Genomic DNA, 19,774 nt, shown 5'->3' on the forward strand with positions numbered 1-19,774 from the left:
TCTCTGCAACTGTTTATTTGTTCACTATGTATTCTTGTTTATAGTGTTGTTGGACCGAGGCAGCAAACTGCGAAATGCAATGGTGATTTCTGCTATGAAAACTGCCCCGAATGGTGTACCTGGATTAGTGGACAGTCCTTACATTGTTCCATGTCAGGACATTGGCATGCCAAAATCAAAGTAAGCTTGATGAAATTTTCAGTAGTTTTTGTGTCTTTGAATTTGAAGCAACTACAATTTTTAATCCTGAGAGCTAACCAAAAGAGTTATGGCAACCTTTTTGTAGAGGCATGAAAGTAGTAATGGTTGAAGTGATCTCTTCACACTACTCATCGAAACTACCAACTGATCTACCGGTTTTTTTGACATAATAGCATTCATAGTTTTGGTTTTGTACTCTTCTACAGTAGGATGAGATAGATACGAAACATAAACCTTGGCTAGAGTTCTTCCCCAGTCCATGGATGGCATCAGTACTTTATCCAATGGCTGTTATTCATGTTTCATTAGGTTATTTGATTTGAGGTACTTTGCAGTCTTGCTAGGTTTTGTCGTCAACCTGTATTTAAAATTATGCATTCTAATAGGAGTCACTAGATGATGATCAAGAGTGGAAATACTAGCTCGAGGCCTGTGAGGCCAGAACTGATGCCAATTCTAGAATGGTAGATGTAATTTCCATTTGAGCGGGCTGGACTCCACTGCGCATCTGTAGGATACTACAGCTGTCCTCAGCATCTCTGCACTAAGAAGGAAAAATACCTGCCTAGTTGCTTTCCATGATCACTAGACAGGAACTCTTCTTGGAAAGCATGTGTGAGAGGGATGGATATAGTGGAGACTGGATTGAGATTGGGTGTGATGTGCTGCAGGATCAAACAAATTGTCAGCATTTGCCCTTTAAGCGCACACATGATTCATAGCCATCTGGGCAACATATCAGAAGGCTGCTGGCATCCTTGAAAATTATGTAAGGGGTTTATATGAACTAGATTTGAAGAATTTTGAATTAGTCTGAATGCAGTTTTAGCACCTTCATGGGAGAAAAATGGGAAGGAAATAAACAACCAATATGCTGAGAATGGGTCATAATTTATCACGGTAGGGTACCTGACAGCATGTGATGTTAGTTAGACTTGCCCTTGCATCGTTAGCTTTAAAAAAAATTACAAGGCAAGTTGCTGAAAATGTGAGATGATGATCTTGCAGTGAGGAAGACAGGGCATCTGGGACCAGAGTGAACAGGGCTAGAAACTATACATCTTCTTAAAAAAACAAAACACAGGATTGTGAAATCAACTGCACAAGGACTAGTGACAATGCATAAATTAAAGTTGCTGAACGGAATGCCAAATCAGACATGAAAGATAAATAAAGTGAGGGAAAGAAAGATTAGATTAAGAAAGACAGAAAAACAGAGACAGCATGGAAAGGTAACTTCTTTGAAAATTGTAAATCTACAATTAAAACCTGAAAGAATGAGTCTTCACGCTTATAGTAGTTAATTTTCAGTGCCACAGTGGTCGACCGTAAGTAATTAACGCTTATTAGATCATAAGGCTGAAATGAGCAGTATTCAATTTGCATGTACCCCACAAGTACAGTACTTCACGGCATTCATTGCATCTCAATATTGAGGCAAACAGCAAGATACTGTTTTCACAAAGCTAATGCTGGAGCACCGTGTCTCGGACAGCAGCTTATGTATTTTTGATTTTAGCCCCTGAAGTTGAGGTACAGTTTGTGCAAAAATAATGGAGAGCAACATTAACTCAGTTATTTTGACAGCAAATTATGGCCTAATGTTAACTGTGTTTCTGAATTTAAACAGCAGTAGAGATGAATAATGGGCTGTATAAGGAGATATAAACGAGATGCTAGAAATGCACAACAGTTCCTTCAGTTTTTAGTAGAAGAGATAGGTTAACATTGTCATAAAAGGTCTGCACTTGATATATTCTCTTTGCAGCTTCTAATAGACCTGTCCTTAAATGTCCATTAAAATTGAATATATTATCAATGCAAACAAAGGATGAAAGGAAAGATATACTATCTGATGTGCAATCTAGCCTGTAATGAAAGATGGGTGAAAATTGAGATGGCTTCTCATTGAATCTTTTGAAAAAAATCAAGTTCCGATTACTTTGAATTCAATTATCTGTTTTTGTGTGTGGGACCTCGGTAGACAGTTATACATCCAGGCAGATGGGGAAGAGGAATGGTGACACAGTGCATATTCAGCATTTATTCCACTGCACTATGAATCATTTGCTTTGATCTGACAGTGTATTGCACATAATAAGTTTTGATCATTTTGAATCTGTTCTGTGTGATTTTTATAGAGAGGCTGCTTTTATTCTACCTTTAATTTGAAGTTTAGTCTGTTTTAGTAATACTGAATAAAAAATGTGAATATTGAACAAATGTCGATAGAAAGCAATACTGCAATGTAAATTGTTTTAAAGTGAAAGGATTACAGATCCATTAGAAGATTGGTGATACTAACTTACAAGCTACTTTCTAAAATATTTGTTTTTACAGATACAATGTTACTGACTTATTTTTCCAGGATCAATTGCAAATAACCATTCAATATATTTTTATTTACATCATAATTGTTGATCTTTGAATATCAGTGACCTTGTACATCAACTGGGCGGAAGTATTTGGGATGTCAATATCTCCCATCACACCCACCACAGATTAAAGAGGAGCCAATTGAACATGAAGTAAAATTACTTGTCAAGACTACTATATGAAAACCTCACGTGCCCACTTGGAATAATTTACTAAGCAGACACTTTATCTTGGGTTCAGGTGACAGTATAAGCTACTCAACTTTACCCTTGCAAGTTCTGATGTCACTTGAACCCCTCACTAAGGTTACTTTATTATCTGTTCATTATCAACTTTCTGCATCTGAGTTTAAAGACAAACCTGACAGTGGGAATAATTTAAAAAGTATTATTTTCCATTTAAAGTGTCAGGGGACTAAGACATCGCCCTCTATATTTTTGATTTGTGTATACTCTCACGGCTAATTTCTAAACTGTTAAAAACTGAGCAAACACCCTTTTTAAAATGGCTGAACCTATGTCTGCCTGTGACCCTTAAACAATGAGAGCAAATATGGCAGTTTCGCAGAAACCAACACCATGTTATTGCTGAAGAGACTCTATCGACCCCCTGTGGGCTTCAGAGACCAAATTCAAAGGGAAGTATTTGAAGACCATCTACATTTCATAATCCAGGCATGGGCAACGCGAGCCGATTCATCTGCTAGGACAAAAGACCCCGCAACCTTCTGTTCAAAACTTAATTGTTGGAACATTAACAATCTCAGGGGCCCAAACAAAGGGATACATGCCCTTTGTCAAAGCTAGAGTGGAGAGGTGGGAGTCATGTGACATGAACCAGTAATATTGCCTTTTGGTACTGAGAAATCTGTCTGCCATTTTTCTGTCGACCCAGCAGCCGCACAGAAAAGGCGCTCTGTTCAGGTTTGAATGCCTGGCCCCATCTACACTGTTTCTGCTAGTTTTTTTGTACCATGACCTACAAGCCTGATTCACCTCACCGTGCCTATCTCACCGTGATCGTGGAAGTCAACTCTACTGGAAAAGTGAATTACCCAGCATCAGTTCAGCTGGCCGACCTCTGAAAGAATGCACCATTAGACATTGATTCTGGACTCTGGACACGTGTGCAAACATAATTCTTTTCTCTGTGGTCTTTGCCTTTTAAATCTTTCTTTCTCAACACCACTTTTTCTGTATGAGTGCACAAGAAGCTACATAGTGACCCTGCCCCCCACCACCCCTTGCGTTATGAGTGTGTGCAAATAAACTAATCCTCTGAGCTTACCCTACTTTGAGTTTGCAGTGGGATTAGTAATAGAGAATTGGATCACACCAAAGCTGAGGGGTTGATAAGCAGCCACCGCTTATAAAGGAAACAAATGAAAACACCTTTCTGTTTATGTGCAGGTGGTGAGAAGAGAACTCAGGGCTGTTTAACTTAACCCCCCTCCTGTCCATAACACAGGACATCACAGAGATATCAAAAAACAGCATATTTTAACAGGCTACAATTTTTTAATTCCAATATGAAATTGCCCAGTTATTTAAAGAAGAATCTGCCCAGGACAGCAGTTTGATATGCTAAATATTTGTACTGATGGATCTATTGATGAGCTTGTTACTTGTGAGTCATCTGATCAGTCACACTTCTGGAGATAAATTATGCCACATGACTGCCATGGACGTATTCTTCTATTGCCTAATTGCTAGTCACTCTGCCTTATGCTTGCAAACTTACGGAATTACATAATTTTGCATTTGTAGCTGTCTTTCAGCCTCATTAATCTATAGTTTTATCATTCTTTTTACCCCTGTCAGAATACTCCGATCACATTCTGGAAATTTGCTTCATAATTTGCTGGAATCTGAAGCTACTTCCCCAACCAAAGATTCTTTACTGCCTTCTGCTGAGCACCCATTAAAAGAAGTTCATCCTAACACAGAAGCCACGGCCATCAAGTTACTTCTAGGGAGGTAAATGTAGGGAGCGCTTTTTAATTTGATTTGTACTTGTAACTTTACAATGGTTTCCATAAGCCAGCCTGATATTTATATGCAGAGGGAAAGACTTAGCTGTTGAAGCCCTGTTCATTGGCCCCGTTCAGCCTGTCATGTAGTGCTGAGCTCAAACTGAGACAAAATTCAGATGCTGAATTTGGGATTTGATATTGATCAAAATTAGCAAATTAGTGCTGTAGGAGTGGATTTAAACTAATTCACCAAGATGTAGGGAAGAATTTAATGGGACCCTCGAGATGAGATAAAAACAAAAAACTGTGGATGCTGGAAATCCAAAACAAAAACAGAATTACCTGGAAAAACTCAGCAGGTCTGGCAGCATCGGCGGAGAAGAAAAGAGTTGACCTTTTAGAGTCCTCATGACCCTTCGAGATGAGGTTGGGTGTGGAGATGGAGAATGGAATGTGGGGTAGCATGCCCATTGCCTTCCTGGACCATGGAATTTGATCAGGTGGGGAATGTGGAGGACAGCATTCTCCCCCCACCCCCAGAGGCCAATTGAGATCCTTCAGTGGCCAATTAAGGACCTATTCCCAGTCACTGCCACTTTATGGGTGGGCCTTCTGCTACATTGAGAGACCACTCATCAAAACCTGGCGGGCTCTCTAGGGGCGGTGAGGGAGGGAGGGAATGGCTTTCCTGATCAGGTGCTCTGTACCTGACACAGAGGGGTCCCTACTGGCAAGAGCTGCCCCTATCCTGGCTCCCAGTGGTGCTGCTGGGACTGAAGAGTTGCCGGCCCTCCAATTGGCCAATAGCTCTTGGAGACGGGATCTCTCCTCTTGAAGCGATGGCAACCCCAACGGCAATTCATTAGCTTTCTGTTTGCTCAGAATCAGGCCGGGACTCACTGAAATGGCTGAGGAGGGATTGTTCCCTGCTTTCCTATCCACCATTGGGGCCACTGCCGCCTATAGTATTAAATAGAAACAAGATAAGCAGAGGAATGGGAGACAAAGAGTTAAAAATAATAAAGAACTAAGTGGGATCATGAGAAATACAAAGAAATCTCAGTTGGATTTGGAGCGCATGTGTGTAAATACAAAGTGTGGTTAATAAGGTTGGTGAGCTACAGGCACAAATAACCATGTGGGAATATGATGTAGTGGAAATAACAGGTCTGGCTCAAAAAATGATAGGGCTTAATATTCCTAGATACAAGGTATTTAGGAAAGAAAAAGAGAGGTAGTTGTATCTATTGAGTAAAATATTGCAGTGTTAGGAAGAGAAAATGCCTTCGAGGTGTTCAAGAGAGACCTATTTGGTTAGAGGTAAGAAACAATAAAGTGATGTCAACACAAGATTGGTAAGTGTTTATTGAAGTGTTAAGATTAAATTTCTTAATTCATAATCTAATGAATAGCAGTATGCCAGGGTACCTCAGTCCCTTGGAATGCACATCCTGTTCCCTAGGGGAACTCCAGGATGCTTTGTTGTGTCCTAAGCAACTATATGTGCAACAGTAGGAGAAGCTTGAATTTTGGGTTTTGGGTCTTGAGCAGTGACTGATGTTGCTGTGGTGCACCAGCATTTTCTGGTATTGGTCACACCATAGCTTAAGAGTGAGCAAATAGAGAGGGAATGTTTGGCCGCCGGAACCAGATGTGTGGGTCACGAGTCCCTTGAATCCTGCCGCCTAACCAATATTCAGTTCTGAATACTAGTGAGGGGGGTGATTCTTGGGGGTACAGAGCCAAGTTGACAGCATCACAGGTGTCTCAGAGGGGCAGGAGGAAGATTGAGAAAGCATTAACGATGTGGGTTTCTATGGTTGGGGAACAGACAGGCTGCAGAAGTGATGCCAGTATGGTATGTTGAATCCTGGTGCCAAGGTCAAGGATGTCATAGGACTTTGGAACAGGAGTAGACCATTTTGTCCTTGATGAGTTTGCTCAGCCATTCAGTAAGATCATGACTGATCTGGTTGTGGTCTCAAATCCACTTTCCAGTCTGCTCGTCGTAACCCTCGACCCCCTTGTCTATCAAAACTCTGTCCTGAATAAATTCAGTGACCCAGCCTCCACTGCTGTTTGGGGGAGAGAAATCCACATACTAATAACCCTCTTGAAAGAAAAAAAAAATCTCATTTCAGTCTTAAAAGGAAGACCTCTTATTCTTAGGACTATGATTCCTAGCTCTAGTCTCCACCACAGGTGGAAACATCCCCCCCCGGTATCTACCCTGTCAAGTTCCCTCAACATCTTGTATGTTTCAATAAGGTCACCTGTCATTCTTCTAAACTCTAACGGGGATAGGCCCAAGCTGTTCAACCCTTCTTCATAGGATAAATCCTTCATCCCAGAAATGAGTCAAGTGAAACTTCTCTGTCCTGCTTCTAACACAATTATATATTTTTCTAAATAAGGAGACCAAAACTGTACATAGTATTCCAGATGCGGTCTCACAAATGCCCTGTACAGCTGCAGTAAAATGTCCCTACTTTTATATTCCATTTTCCTTGCAAAACAGCAACATCACATTTGCCTTCCTAATTAATTGCTGTACCTATGTACTATTTGTGATTCATGGGACACCCAAATCCTTCTCTACCACCGAGTTCTGCAATCTCTCTCCATTTAAATAGTATATTGCTTTTCTGTTCTTCCTGCCTAAGTGAGCAAATTTTCATTTTCCCACATTATACTCCATCTGCCAGATTTTCACCCACTTACTTAACCTGTCTATTGCAGACTCTCTACCTTCTCTTGATAACTTGTTTCCCTACCTATCTGGGTGTCATCGGCAAATTTAGCTACTGTAAATTTGGTCCCTTTATCCAAATCATTGATATAGGTTGTAAATAGTTGAGGTCCCAGCACTGTGGTACTCCACTAGTTACAGCTTGCCAACCTGAAAAAGACCCATTTATCCCTACCCTGCTTCCTGTTAGCTAACCAATCCTTTATCCATGCATATATGTTACCCGTGCACCATGTGCTCCTATCTTGTGTAGTAATCTTTGATGTGGCACCTCATCAAATACCTTTTAGAAATCTAAGTGCACCATATCTACAAGTTCCCCTTTATCCACCTTGCTTAAGGTTAACCCCTTCCTAACAGCAGTCACAAACCACCCCACGATTGCATGGGTCCAAAACTATTGATAAATTAGTTAAACATGATTTCCCTTTCACAAAGCCATGTTGACCCTGTCTGATCACATTACAATTTTGTAAGTATCCTGCCAAAACCTCCTTAATAATGGATTCTCTCAATTTCCCTATGACAGCTGTTAGGCTAACTGGTCTATAGTTTCTTGCTTTCTGTCTCCCTTCTTTCTTGAATAAAGGTGTTACATTTGCTATTTTCCAATCCATTGGAACCCTTCCAGAACCTAAGGAATTTTGGAAGATTATAACCAATGCATCCACCCTCTCTGCAGCCACCCCTTTTAAGACCCTCGGATGCAGGCCATCTGGTCCTAGGGACTTGTCAGCTTTTAGGCCTAATAGTTTTTCCAGCACCTTTTCCCTAGTGAATGTGATTGTTTGAAGTTCTTCCCTCACATTCACCTTTGATTTTCAAGTAACTTTGGGAAGTTTTCCAAATCTTCTACAATGAAGGCAGGCATATAACACCTGTTCAATGCCTCTGCTTTTTCTTTGTTTTCCATTATCCATTCCCCAGTATTACTAGCTTTAGTTAATCTTTTCCTATTTAAATACTTGTAGAAACTCTTACTATCTTTTTATATTACTGGCTAGCTTTTTCTCATACTCAACATTCTGTCACTGAGTCACTGTAGAGCACTCTGAGGGGGAGGGTGAACAGCCAGAGACTGTGGGGGTTCATATCGGTACCAACAACATAGGTAAAAAGAAGAATGAGGTCCTGCAGTCAGAATTTAGGGAATTATGAAGGAGACTAGGAAACAGGATCTCCAATGTCATAACCTCCAGATTATTCCTGGTGCCATGTGCTAGTAAGTATAGAAATAGGAGGACAGAACAGATGAACCTGTGGCTTTGTGTGTGTGTGTGTGTGTGTGTGTGTGTGTGTGTGTGTGTGTGTGTGTGTGTGTGTGTGTGTGTGTGTGTGTGTGTGTGTGTGTGTGTGTGTGTGTGTGTGGTTGTGTGTGTGTGTGTGGTGTTGTGTGTGTGGGTGTGTGTGGTTTGGTGGTTGTGTGTGTTGGTGTGGTTGTGTGGGTTTTTGTGGGTGTTGGGGGGGGGGGGGAGTTGCACCCCTATACAGGCCGGACAAGTTGCACCACAACAGAGCTAGGACCCATGCCATCTTGGGGTGGTTTGTGACTGCTGTTAGGCAGGGGTTAAGCTTGCTTGGCAGTGGACTGGGAACCAGGATGTAGAAGAGAAGCAAGGTTCATAAAAGACCAGGAGAAATAAAACACTAGAGTGGGAAATAGTTAGGCATTAGGTGGGGTCATGCTAAAAGGGAATGCAGTAATGTTTAAAATAGGCTTACAATGCATGTATATGAATGTATAAAGCATGTTAAATAAGGCTGGTGAATTGCAATGGCAGATAGCCCCATGGGAATATGATATTGTGGAAATAACTGAGACCTGGCTCAAAAAAGGGTAGGACTGGGCACCAAATATGCTTGGTACAAGGTATTCAGGAAAGGTATGGAAAGAAATAAAGGAGGAAGGATGGCAATATTTTTGAAGGAGAATATTATGGTGCTGGAGAGTGAAGATGGCTTGGAGGGTTCAAGGACAGAATCTATTTAGTCAGAGTTAGAAACAGTTGAGGTACCATTCCACTCCTGGGAGTATTCCATAGACCATCAACTAATGGAAATGATATAACGCAGCAAATTTGCAGGGAAATTACGGAGAGATTCAGAAACTATGGAGTAGTGATAATGGGGAACTTTTACTAACCCAATCTGTATTAGGATAATCAAGGTGTAAGGGGCAGAGAGGACAAAGTGTCTTTGAAGTGTGTTCAGAAGAATTTTCTAGATTAGTATGTTTCCAGCTTAATGAGAAAGGAGGCATTGCTGGATTTGGTTCTGGGGAATGAGATGGATCAAGTGTCAGCAAAGGAGCATTTAGGAAACAGTGATCATAATATCACATGGTTTAGATTAACTACAGAAAAAGACAAGGAACAATTGAGAGAAAAATAATTAATTGGAGGAGAGCCAATTTTAGTGTTGAGAATGGATCTGTCCCAGTTAAAAAGGTTGTTGGATGAGCAGTGGAGCCAATAAGGGACCAAAATAGAAATCTGTTGGTGGAGACAATAGCATGGCTAAAGTAATAAATGAATATTTTGTGTCAGCGTTTACTAAGGAGGATGATTTTGCCAAAGCTGTGGTGAATGAAGAGGGTGCTGACATATTGGGTGAGATAGAAATAGTTGGAGGAGGTACTAGAAATGCTGGTAGTACTTATTGTAAATAAGGCATGCTGTGTGGATGGGATGCATCCGAGGTTGGTGAGGGAAGGCTGGAAATAGCATAAGTGCTGATCACAATCTTCCAGTTCTCCTGAGATACAGGAGTGGTGGTACCAAAGGACTGAAGGATTGCAAATGTTACAACCTTGTTCAAAACCTGGCAATTGGAGGGCAAATCAGTTTAATGTCAGTGATGGATAAGTTTTTAGAAATAATCCAGGAGAAACTCAGCAGCCATTTGGACTAATAAAGGAGAGCCAACATGGGGTTTATTATAGACAAATCATATTTGACTAACCTGATCGTGATTTTGATGAGGTAACAGAGTGGATGAGGGTATTGCAATTGATTTGTGTATAGACTTTCAAAAGATGATTGATAAAGCACCACGTATTAGACTGGTTAGCATAGTTGAAGCCCGTGGGATGACATGATCAGTAGCAGCATGGTTACAAGTTTAGCGATGGGATATAAAACAGAACTGTGGTAATTGATGGTTTTTCAGACTGGAGGGAGGTGGAGTTCCCCAAGATTTAGTCCTGGGCCTAGTGCTGTTTCTGATATACATCAATGACTTTGAATTGTGAGCACAAGGCACAGCTTAGACATTAAGATAAAAGCAAAAAACAGTGGATGCTGGAAATCCAAAACAAAAACAAAAACACCTGGAAAAACTCATCAGGTCTGACAGCATCTGCTGAGAGGAATACAGTTAATGTTTCGAGTCCAAATGACTAAAAGGACAAAGAGGTGTTGAAGGGGAGGATATTAGCTAAGAAATGTGCTAATGGTGACATTAAGGGTAGAAAGCAGGACGAGCAAGGTACAGATAGCCCTAGTGGGGGTGGGGTGGAGGGAAGGGATCGAAATAGGCTAAAAGGTAGAGATAAAACAATGGATGCAGATGCATTTGAAAATAATGGAAATAGGTGGGAAAAGAAAAATATATATAAATTATTGGAGAAAGGGGTTGAGGATGGAGGAGAGAGTTCATGATCTAAAGTTGTTGAACTCAGTATTCAGTCCGGAAGGCTGTAAAGTGCCTAGTCGGAAGATGAGGTGCTGTTCCTCCAGTTTGCGTTGAGCTTCACTGGAACATTGCAGCAGGCCAAGGACGGACATATGAGCATGAGAGCAGGGTGGTGTGTTGAAATGGCAACCGACAGGGAGGTCTGGGTCATGCTTGCGGACAGACTGAAGGTGTCCCGAAAAGCGGTCACCCAGTCTGCATTTGGTGTCTTCAATGTAGAGAAAACTGCAATGGGAGCAGCGAATGAAATAGACTAAATTGAGGGAAGTGCAAGTGAAATGCTACTTCACTTGAAAGGAGTGTTTAGGCCCTTGGATGGTGAGGAGGGGGGAAGTAAAGGGGCAGGTGTTGCACCTTCTGCGGTTGCATGGGAAGGTGCCATGGGAGGGTTTTGAGGTGTAGGGGGTGATAGAGGAGTGGACCAGGGTACCCCGGAGGGAACGATCCCTGCGGAATGCCGCCGGGGTGTGAAGGGAAGATGTGTTTGGTGGTGGCATCATGCTGGAGTTGGCGGAAATGGCGGAGGATGATCCTTTGAATGTGGAGGCTCGGGGGGTGATAAGTGAGTACAAGGGGGACCCTATCATGGTTCTGGGAAGGAGAGGAAGGTGTGAGGGTGGGTGCACGGGAGATGGGCCGGACACGGTTGAGGGCGTTGTCAACTAGCATGGGTGGAAAACCTGAGTTAAGGAAGAAGGAAGACATGTCAGAGGAACTGTTTTTGAAAGTGGCATCATCAGAACAGATGCGACGGAGGCGAAGGAACTGAGAGAATGGGATGGAGTCCTTACAGGAAATGGGGTGTGAGGAGCTGTAGTCGAGGTAGCTGTGGGAGTCGGTAGGCTTGTATTGAATGTTGGTGGACAGTCTGTCACCAGAAATTGAGACAGAGGTCAAAGAAGGGAAGTGTCAGAGATGAGCCATGTGAAAATGATGGAGGGGCGGAAATTGGAAGCTTAATTAATAAAGTTTTCCAGGTCCAGACGAGAGCATGAAGCAGCACCGAAGCAGTCATCGATGTACCGGAGAAAGAGTTGTGGGAGGGGGCCTGAGTAGGACTGGAACAAGGAATGTTCCACATACCCCATAAAGAGACAGGCATAACTGGGGCCCATGCGGGTACCCATAGCCACAACTTTTATTTGAAGGAAGTGAGAGGAGTTTAAGGACTACTCTCCTCTGTCTGGCTGAACTTGTTCTCTCACTGAACAATTTCTGCTTAAACTCCTCTCACTTCCTCCAAATAAAAGGTGTGGCTATGGGTACCCACATGGGCCCCGGTTATGCCTGTCTCTTTATGGGGTATGTGGAACATTCCTTGTTCCAGTCCTACTCCGGCCCTCTCCCACAACTCTTTCTCCGGTACATCGAAGATTGCTTCGGTGCTGCTTCATGCTCTCATCTGGACCTGGAAATATTTATTAATTAAGCTTCCAGTTTCCACGCTCCCATCATTTTCACATGGTTCATTTCTGACACTTCCCTTCCTTGACCTCTCCGTCTCAATCTCTGGTGATAGACTGTCCACCAATATCCATTACAAGCCTACCGACTCCCACAGTTACCTCAAATACAGCTCCTCACATCCCGCTTCCTGTAAGGACTCCATCCCATTCTCTCAGTTGCTTCGCCTCCGTCGCATCTGTTCTGATGATGCCACTTTCAAAACCAGTTCCTCTGACATGTCTTCCTTCTTCCTTAACTGAGGTTTTCCACCCACGGTGGTTGACAGGGCCCTCAACCGGGTCTGGCCCATCTCCCGCGCATCCACCCTCACATCTTCCTCTCCATCCCAGAACCATGATAGGGTCCCCCTTGTCCTCACTTATCACCCCACCAGCCTCTGCATTCAAAGGATCATCCTCCGCCATTTCTGCCAACTCCAGCATGATGCCACCACCAAACACATCTTCCCTTCACACCCCCCCCCCGCCCCCAGTGGCATTCTGCAGGGATCATTCGCTGGGACACCCTGATCCACTCCTCCATCACCCCTACACCTCAATCCCCTCCCATGGTACCTTCCCATGCAACCGCAGAAGGTGCAACACCTGCCCCTTTACTTCCCCCCTCCTCACCATCCAAGGGCCTAAACACTCCTTTCAAGTGAAGCAGCATTTCACTTGCACTTCCCTCAATTTAGTTTACTGCATCTGCTGCTCCCAATGCGGTTTCCTCTACATTGGAGAGACCAAATGCAGACTGGGTGACCACTTTGCGAAACACCTTTGGTCTGTCAGCAAGCATAACACTCCCAAGTTGTGTGTCATCTTCGAGTCCATCCTTGGCTTGCTGCAGTGTTCCAGTGAAGCTCAACGCAAACTGGAGGAACAGCGCCTCATCTTCTGACTAGGCACTTTACAGCCTTCCGGACTGAATACTGAGTTCAACAACTTTAGATCATGAACTCTCTCCCTCATCCCCACTCTCTTTCTGATCCCCCTTTTTCCAATAATTTATACATATTTTTCTTTTCCCACCTATTTCCATTATTTTTAAATGTATTTCCATCCATTGTTTTATCTCTACCTTTTAGCCTATTTCGATCCCTTCCCCTCACCCCACCCCCACTAGCGTTATCTGTACCTTGCTCATCCTGCTTTCTACCCTTAATGTCACCATTAGCACATATCTTTGCTAATATCACCACTGTCAACACCTCTTTGTCCTTTCGTCTGTGACATTTTTTTGCAATCCCCACCTACCACTGGCCCCTTATCTATATTTCACCTCTTTTCTATTTTTACTTAGTTCTGATGAAGAGTCATTCGGACTCGAAACATTAACTGTATTCCTCTCCACAAATGTCACAACTTAGACATTTGCAGATGACACACAACTTGGGAGTGTAATGAACATTATAGAAGATAGTAATGAACTTCAAGAGGACATAGGCAGACTGGTGGACTGAATAGGCGTGTGAGATGAAATTCTACATAGAAAAGTCTGAGATAATGTATTTTGGCTAAAAGAATGAAGGGAGGCAATACATGTAAAATAATTTTAAAGAGGGCTTAACGGAAGAGAAACCTGGAGGTGGCAGAACAAGTTAACAATGCAGTTAATAAAGCATATGGGATAAATCAAATCATTCAGTACAAAAACCAGAACGGTATGTTGAATTTATATTAAACAGTAGCTCGGACCCACCTAGGAGAGGGTGTCTAATTCTGGACAACAAACTTTAGCAAGGACATGAAGGCTTTAGAGAGGCCATAGAAGAGATTTACTAGGTTCCAGGAATGAGAAATTACAGATATGTAACTAGACTGGAGAAGCTTGGGTTGCTCTTCTTAAAGCAGAGAAGATTAAGAAGAGATGTGATAAAAATGTTTAAAGTCATTAAAGGTTTAGGGGGAGTAAATAGAGAATCTGTTGCCACTTGTGGGATTTTAAAAATTAAAAGTTTTATTAACAAAAATAAAGAAAATCTTAAGCACACAAGATTACCATGCACAATTAAGGTTAGTCTTACAACCCATTCTCCCAAAAAACACTCTACTTGGTAAGACCCACAAACAAACACCTTCCAGGCAACACTCCCTTAAAGGTGCCTACTATAAAATCCAGTAATGTTACACAAGGCAAACTGCTGTAGTTTCAATAACATGACCTCTACCCTCTTCCACTCTGCGGTGGAATCTACTTCAGAATAAAACTGCTTGATGCAGGCCAAGATTTTTCTGGCTTGACTGGATGGCTGGTTCAAACGATATCCTCTCCTAGCCCAGAGCTCCAGCTATCTCCATCCTCAGCTCTCCACAGTAACTGTAAAATTACTTTTTTTCCCATTCACCTTGGTCTCATTGTTCTCACAACTCCTTGAAACTTAAATCCTTCCAAATATAAAATTTTGTATGTCTCGATCTTGTCTTTGCTTTCAGGTCAATAAAATATAAAATCCCCACTACCATTTACCAATGGGACTCCTGCAAGATGCAAACATGTTTTATGAAAACTCTGACTCCCCTTTTATATTCAAATGATCTCTCCACTTATCTAAAATGCAAATATTAGATCTAACCTATTTACTTGTACCTCAAACTCAGCACCTCTATCCTTTTTATGTTTTAAAACCACCCCTCCCCCTGGAGAAGCTCACTACTATCAATCTCTTCACAAAAACAAAAACAGAATTACCTGGAAAAACTCAGCAGGTCTGGCAGCATCAGCGGAGAAGAAAAGAGTTGACGTTTTGAGTCCTCATGACCCTTCGACAGAACTTGAGTTCGAGTCCAAGAAAGAGTTGAAATATAAGCTCTTGCCCAGCTTAATTAAATCACGTACACAGGCACCCAGCCTTCTTTACAGAATAACGCAATGTTCCCCAAAAGCATTTTTTAAAAATAACATCCATTCTCACAATTTGTCATTGGGAACATGCTAGGATCCATTATTGAGGAGTTAGTAGAAAATCATAATACAGTCAGGCAGACTCTACATTGTTTCATGAAAGGGAACTTTGTGGAATTTGCCATAGCTGTCAAAATGCAAGCAGAGCTTTCTGAGCAGGTTGTTGGATGTGGATTAGCCTGAAGCCTCCTCGGTGAATTGAAAGCTCTTAATAAAAAGATTTATTTTTTCAGCTTTGTAGTTGCAAAGCTACTTTCCCTGTCAACCAGACAGGGAAAAGCCTTGAGGAGGAACTGCGTAATTGTTATAATTTTAAGTTAACACACCATCGTGGAGGTATGCCACTCCACTGAGTGTCCTCTTCACTTGTCAAGGCTGAGTTAATCAGGCTTTTTGATCTACAAGGGAGTCGAGGGCTATGGGAGCAGGTACAAAAGTGGAGTTAAGACCAAAACCAAATCAGCCATGGTCTTATTAATGGCAGAGCAGGCTTGAGGGGTCGAATGGCCCGCTCTTGCTACTATTTCTTATGATCTTATGCTTAAAACTCTTTGGCCAAACTTTTGACTCTGCATCTGTTTTATTCACTTGCATTTATTGTTTGAATGTTATTCAAGATTAAAAGTTCTCTATAAAGCCAAGTTGCTGTACATTGTTATACAGTGTAATGTGCACTGTACTGTATGGTACTATTATAATGTGCTCTTTATTTTTGCCTACAGCACTGACTCTATCCCTCTCCATTACTGGGATGGCATAGGCTCCCCTCCAGAGTCTTCATCTACAGGAGGTAGTATTTTAGATGAAAGTGAACTGAATGACCCTCGTTATGATCAGAGCCTGTTGGAACATCTCTTCTACAAGAACCCTGTGAGTCATAAGGGTGCAGAGATCCTAGGAATTACTGCATGTTAACTGTTGCTGGCATGTAACTATTTAACTATGGCCAGTAATAACCATGGATAATTTTATGTACCATAAATTTGTGTTTTGTGCTCCAATGCAAAATGGTTTTGGATATTTAAAAATGGCTACTTTCCATCTTCAAGCTGTTGTCTATGTGTCACACTTCTTCTAAGAGGCCAATTAAGCACCTGCTCTCTGGTCGCTACCAGCTCCATCCTAGAACAGTCCTAGAAAGAGTATTTTTTGTGATATATGAAACTTATCGTACTGAGAGCTGGACCCCAATAAACATGCAAAAGCAAAGACTTTGTGTTTCTGAATGTGCTGCTGCGGAATATGTTGGGCACCATTTGGGAGGATAGAGGGACAAAGATTTAGAGAAAGACTAGGAATAGTCTTTGTGTTAAAACAACAAAACTGATGAGTGAATCACATGTCAGTGGTTGAAGCTTGATACCTCTTGTAGATTGGGAAGCTGACCAAGTGGAAGGCAAAAACTGAGGGCAGTGAACCTATACTGAAGTCTTAAATATTGGAATGGACAGGTTACCGTGCACACATGGTTATGGTTGCTGGCAGAAAAGAAGGATTACTGTTGAGGGTTTGTGATCCCTGCAGGCAGCCCAGTGATGATCACTCTTAACTGGCTTCTCCAAGATGAGTGGAGAAAAACTGGGGGAAATAAACCAATAGCGGTAAATTTTGTAAAAATTAGACTTCTTTTCATAACTGTATAATTGAAATAACGTGTAGTACTGAGGTTTATTAAGAGTTTCATTTAGCTGAAGTTTGCAAAACCATTTGTTAACTCCGGAAAGTAAAGAGCAATTAACTGAATTGTTTATACTCAATCAAAGCGTGGTTACAGCGCAGAAAGAGGCCCTTTGGCCTGTCTAGTCCATGCCGTCCCCCTGCAAGAGTAACTCAGCTAGTCCTAACCCTCGTATCTCTTGGGTGCTTATCCAATTTTGTGTTGAGACCCCTGAATTGCATCAGAACATTTCAGATCCTAACCACTCACTGCATAGAAAATAATTCTCATGTCACCATTGGATCTTTTGCCAGTCAGCTTAAATTGATGCCCCCTCATTCTTGATCCTTTTGCCAGTAGGAACAGTTTCTCTCTCTACTCTCTGGATGTCACTTCTGTCAAATCTCCTCTCAACCTTATCTAAGGAGAACAACCCAGTTTTTCCAATCTATGCACGTAACTGAAGCCTCTTATCCCTGGATCTATTCTCATAAATCTTGTGTGCACCCTGTCTAAAGAGTTCACATCTTTTCTAAAATGAAGTGAACAGAATTGGACACAACTCCAGTTCAGGCCGAACCGGTGCTTTATAAAGATTCGCCATAACTTCTTTGCTTTTGTACTTAATGCCTCTATTTATTAAACCCAGGATCTCGTGTGCCTTTTTAACTACTTTCTCAGCCTTGCTGCCTTCAACTATTTGTGCACATATACCCCCAGGGCTCTCTGTATCTACACCCCTTTATTGAGCTGTTAGATGCATCTCCATGTATGCTGCCTGTTGAAGAGCAAATATTTTCAGCTGGTCTCAGGAACCAGATGGTATTATTATTTTGTCTGCTGAGAACAGATTTGGTCTGTAACAACAAACTTAGTCAGGATATATGCATGGAGGTGTTAGATGTTGATATGCCTGGCATTTAACTGTATAATTTTTATTGTGGAATGGAAATAGTGAGATCATCAAAATTATTGGAAGCCCTGTTGTTCAACAGATATTTTTTGATGTGACTAATAATGTGCACTTTATTAATATTTTAAACACTTTGAGCCATTCTGAACTCGCATGCAGCCAACTACAACACAGTATTTCATGCCCTAATGCACTACACAACTGAGATTAGCCCAAACTCCTAAACTGAGCAATCTTGTTATCTGATTTGTCTGAAATAATAGAATAAAATTAACGTAGCATTAAAATATTGATGAAAATGATTTTCAATTTTCAAAAATCGAAATTTTCAATTTCTGCGATTAAAAATGTAAAATGGATGTTAAGGATTTTTATACACCTGGAATAGCTGACTTTTGGCATCAAGTGAAATATGGTACATTATTGCAATCTTGAATCAATTCTTCAAACATTAATTTGATTTCTTATCCGTTTGTTCTTTATATGTAGAAATATGAAAGTAGTGTAAGTGATTTTACTAGTGAAGATGAGGAGTTGGATACCTCAAAGAGAAAACTGAGACAACAATCCCTTCACAAAGCTGATATCCATAACCAGCATGGATTGTCCCACCTTGCATCAGATCACGGTGTTACTGATTTGAATCTAAATGAGGCAGCAAAGAATATCGGGTAATATACTATTTTAGCAACATATTTAATGACAGTAAACATAACATTGTATTTGTATCTAGTGTGCAGAAACTGGTTAGTTTAATAATGTGGTTTTGTATAAATCTTTTTTCAAAGGTCTAGTTACCAGACTCTGTTTGAATTGATGACCGGAACTGCGTTTTGCTTTTGCTTTTGTTTAGATGGCCCTGTCAGCACTATGTTTAACAAAAATAACTAGTCTGCATTGCTTTTGATGACCTTTACGTTGCCTGCAATGCTGCCTAACCACCAGCCATACAGCAGTGCTATGCAGGTTCCTTTCTTATGTGATTGGCAACTTAGCTTTGATATTTAATCATTACTTATCATTAATATTATTTTAAGATTAAACATTCAGTAAAAGTCATTCTCTTATCCATGTCCTCAAAAGGAACTGGATAAGAATTTGAAAATGAGCAATATGAGAAAAAGGGTAAGGAAAAGGAATGGGAGTGGATGGGCTTGTTTGAAGAGCTAGAATTATCACGGACCTGATTTGCTGAATGGTAGGCACCAGTGCTGTAATTTTCATGTTTCTATGAAATATTTTTGTAGTAGCAGAGAAGTAGTAGTTCCTTTGAAGAGCCTTGTATTCCGAGCTAGATGCATGAAAAATGAAAGTAACCAATGCCAGCTGATTGGGCTGGCCTAAAAGTCTGACTTCCATGTGAGCAACTAGAGCTGCTTCATGATGTGTGCAAGCTTATGTGTATAACGATCAATTGCACATTATTGGAGCAGCACTAAGTGTAAGCTAAAACTCAAACAATTACTAAGTCAAAATACCCTATCTGATTTAGATTTAGAGAAAATACAGATGGAGAGAATTTTTGTAACTGAAATAGTGTCTCTATGCTAACTTCAGATGTATCAGTATTGGTTTTCCTTATAATAGAATTTGTATTTATGTTTCATTACTTCTGTAATGTCAGTCAGATTATGTAATGTCTGAATAGTACTTCACAGTTTTTCAGCATTTCTAATTTTACATGTTTTAATGCTATGGCATAGACGTTGAATTGTAATGGAAACTATCAGACAGCTGACATACATTATATAAAACCAAATTTTAAATTTTCTATATCTGCTCCCTGTATATAGGGAGTGACAAGCCATTGGATGCGTTGGCAGGTTTAAAAGTGGACAAATCTCCAGATCCGGATGATTT

The 19,774-nt window shown here is 41.2% G+C and overlaps 1 protein-coding gene across 4 annotated transcripts in view; it reads left to right on the forward strand.

Moving 5' to 3' along the window:
• Window positions 1–19,774, forward strand: part of c2cd3 (C2 domain containing 3 centriole elongation regulator) — a 149,694-nt gene that overhangs the window by 22,723 nt on the left and 107,197 nt on the right. For 3 of the 4 annotated variants that reach the window (XM_041199609.1, XM_041199606.1, XM_041199607.1), the window contains exons 6-9: window positions 45–180; window positions 4,398–4,553; window positions 16,067–16,214; window positions 18,404–18,585. In XM_041199609.1, coding sequence (XP_041055543.1) covers window positions 45–180; window positions 4,398–4,553; window positions 16,067–16,214; window positions 18,404–18,585 — 622 coding nt within the window. The remainder of the gene's footprint in view (window positions 1–44; window positions 181–4,397; window positions 4,554–16,066; window positions 16,215–18,403; window positions 18,586–19,774) is intronic. The other variant, XM_041199608.1, reaches the window with a different exon arrangement.

The sequence above is a fragment of the Carcharodon carcharias genome, chromosome 11 (assembly GCF_017639515.1).
Source record: "Carcharodon carcharias isolate sCarCar2 chromosome 11, sCarCar2.pri, whole genome shotgun sequence".
Taxonomy (NCBI): domain Eukaryota; kingdom Metazoa; phylum Chordata; class Chondrichthyes; order Lamniformes; family Lamnidae; genus Carcharodon; species Carcharodon carcharias.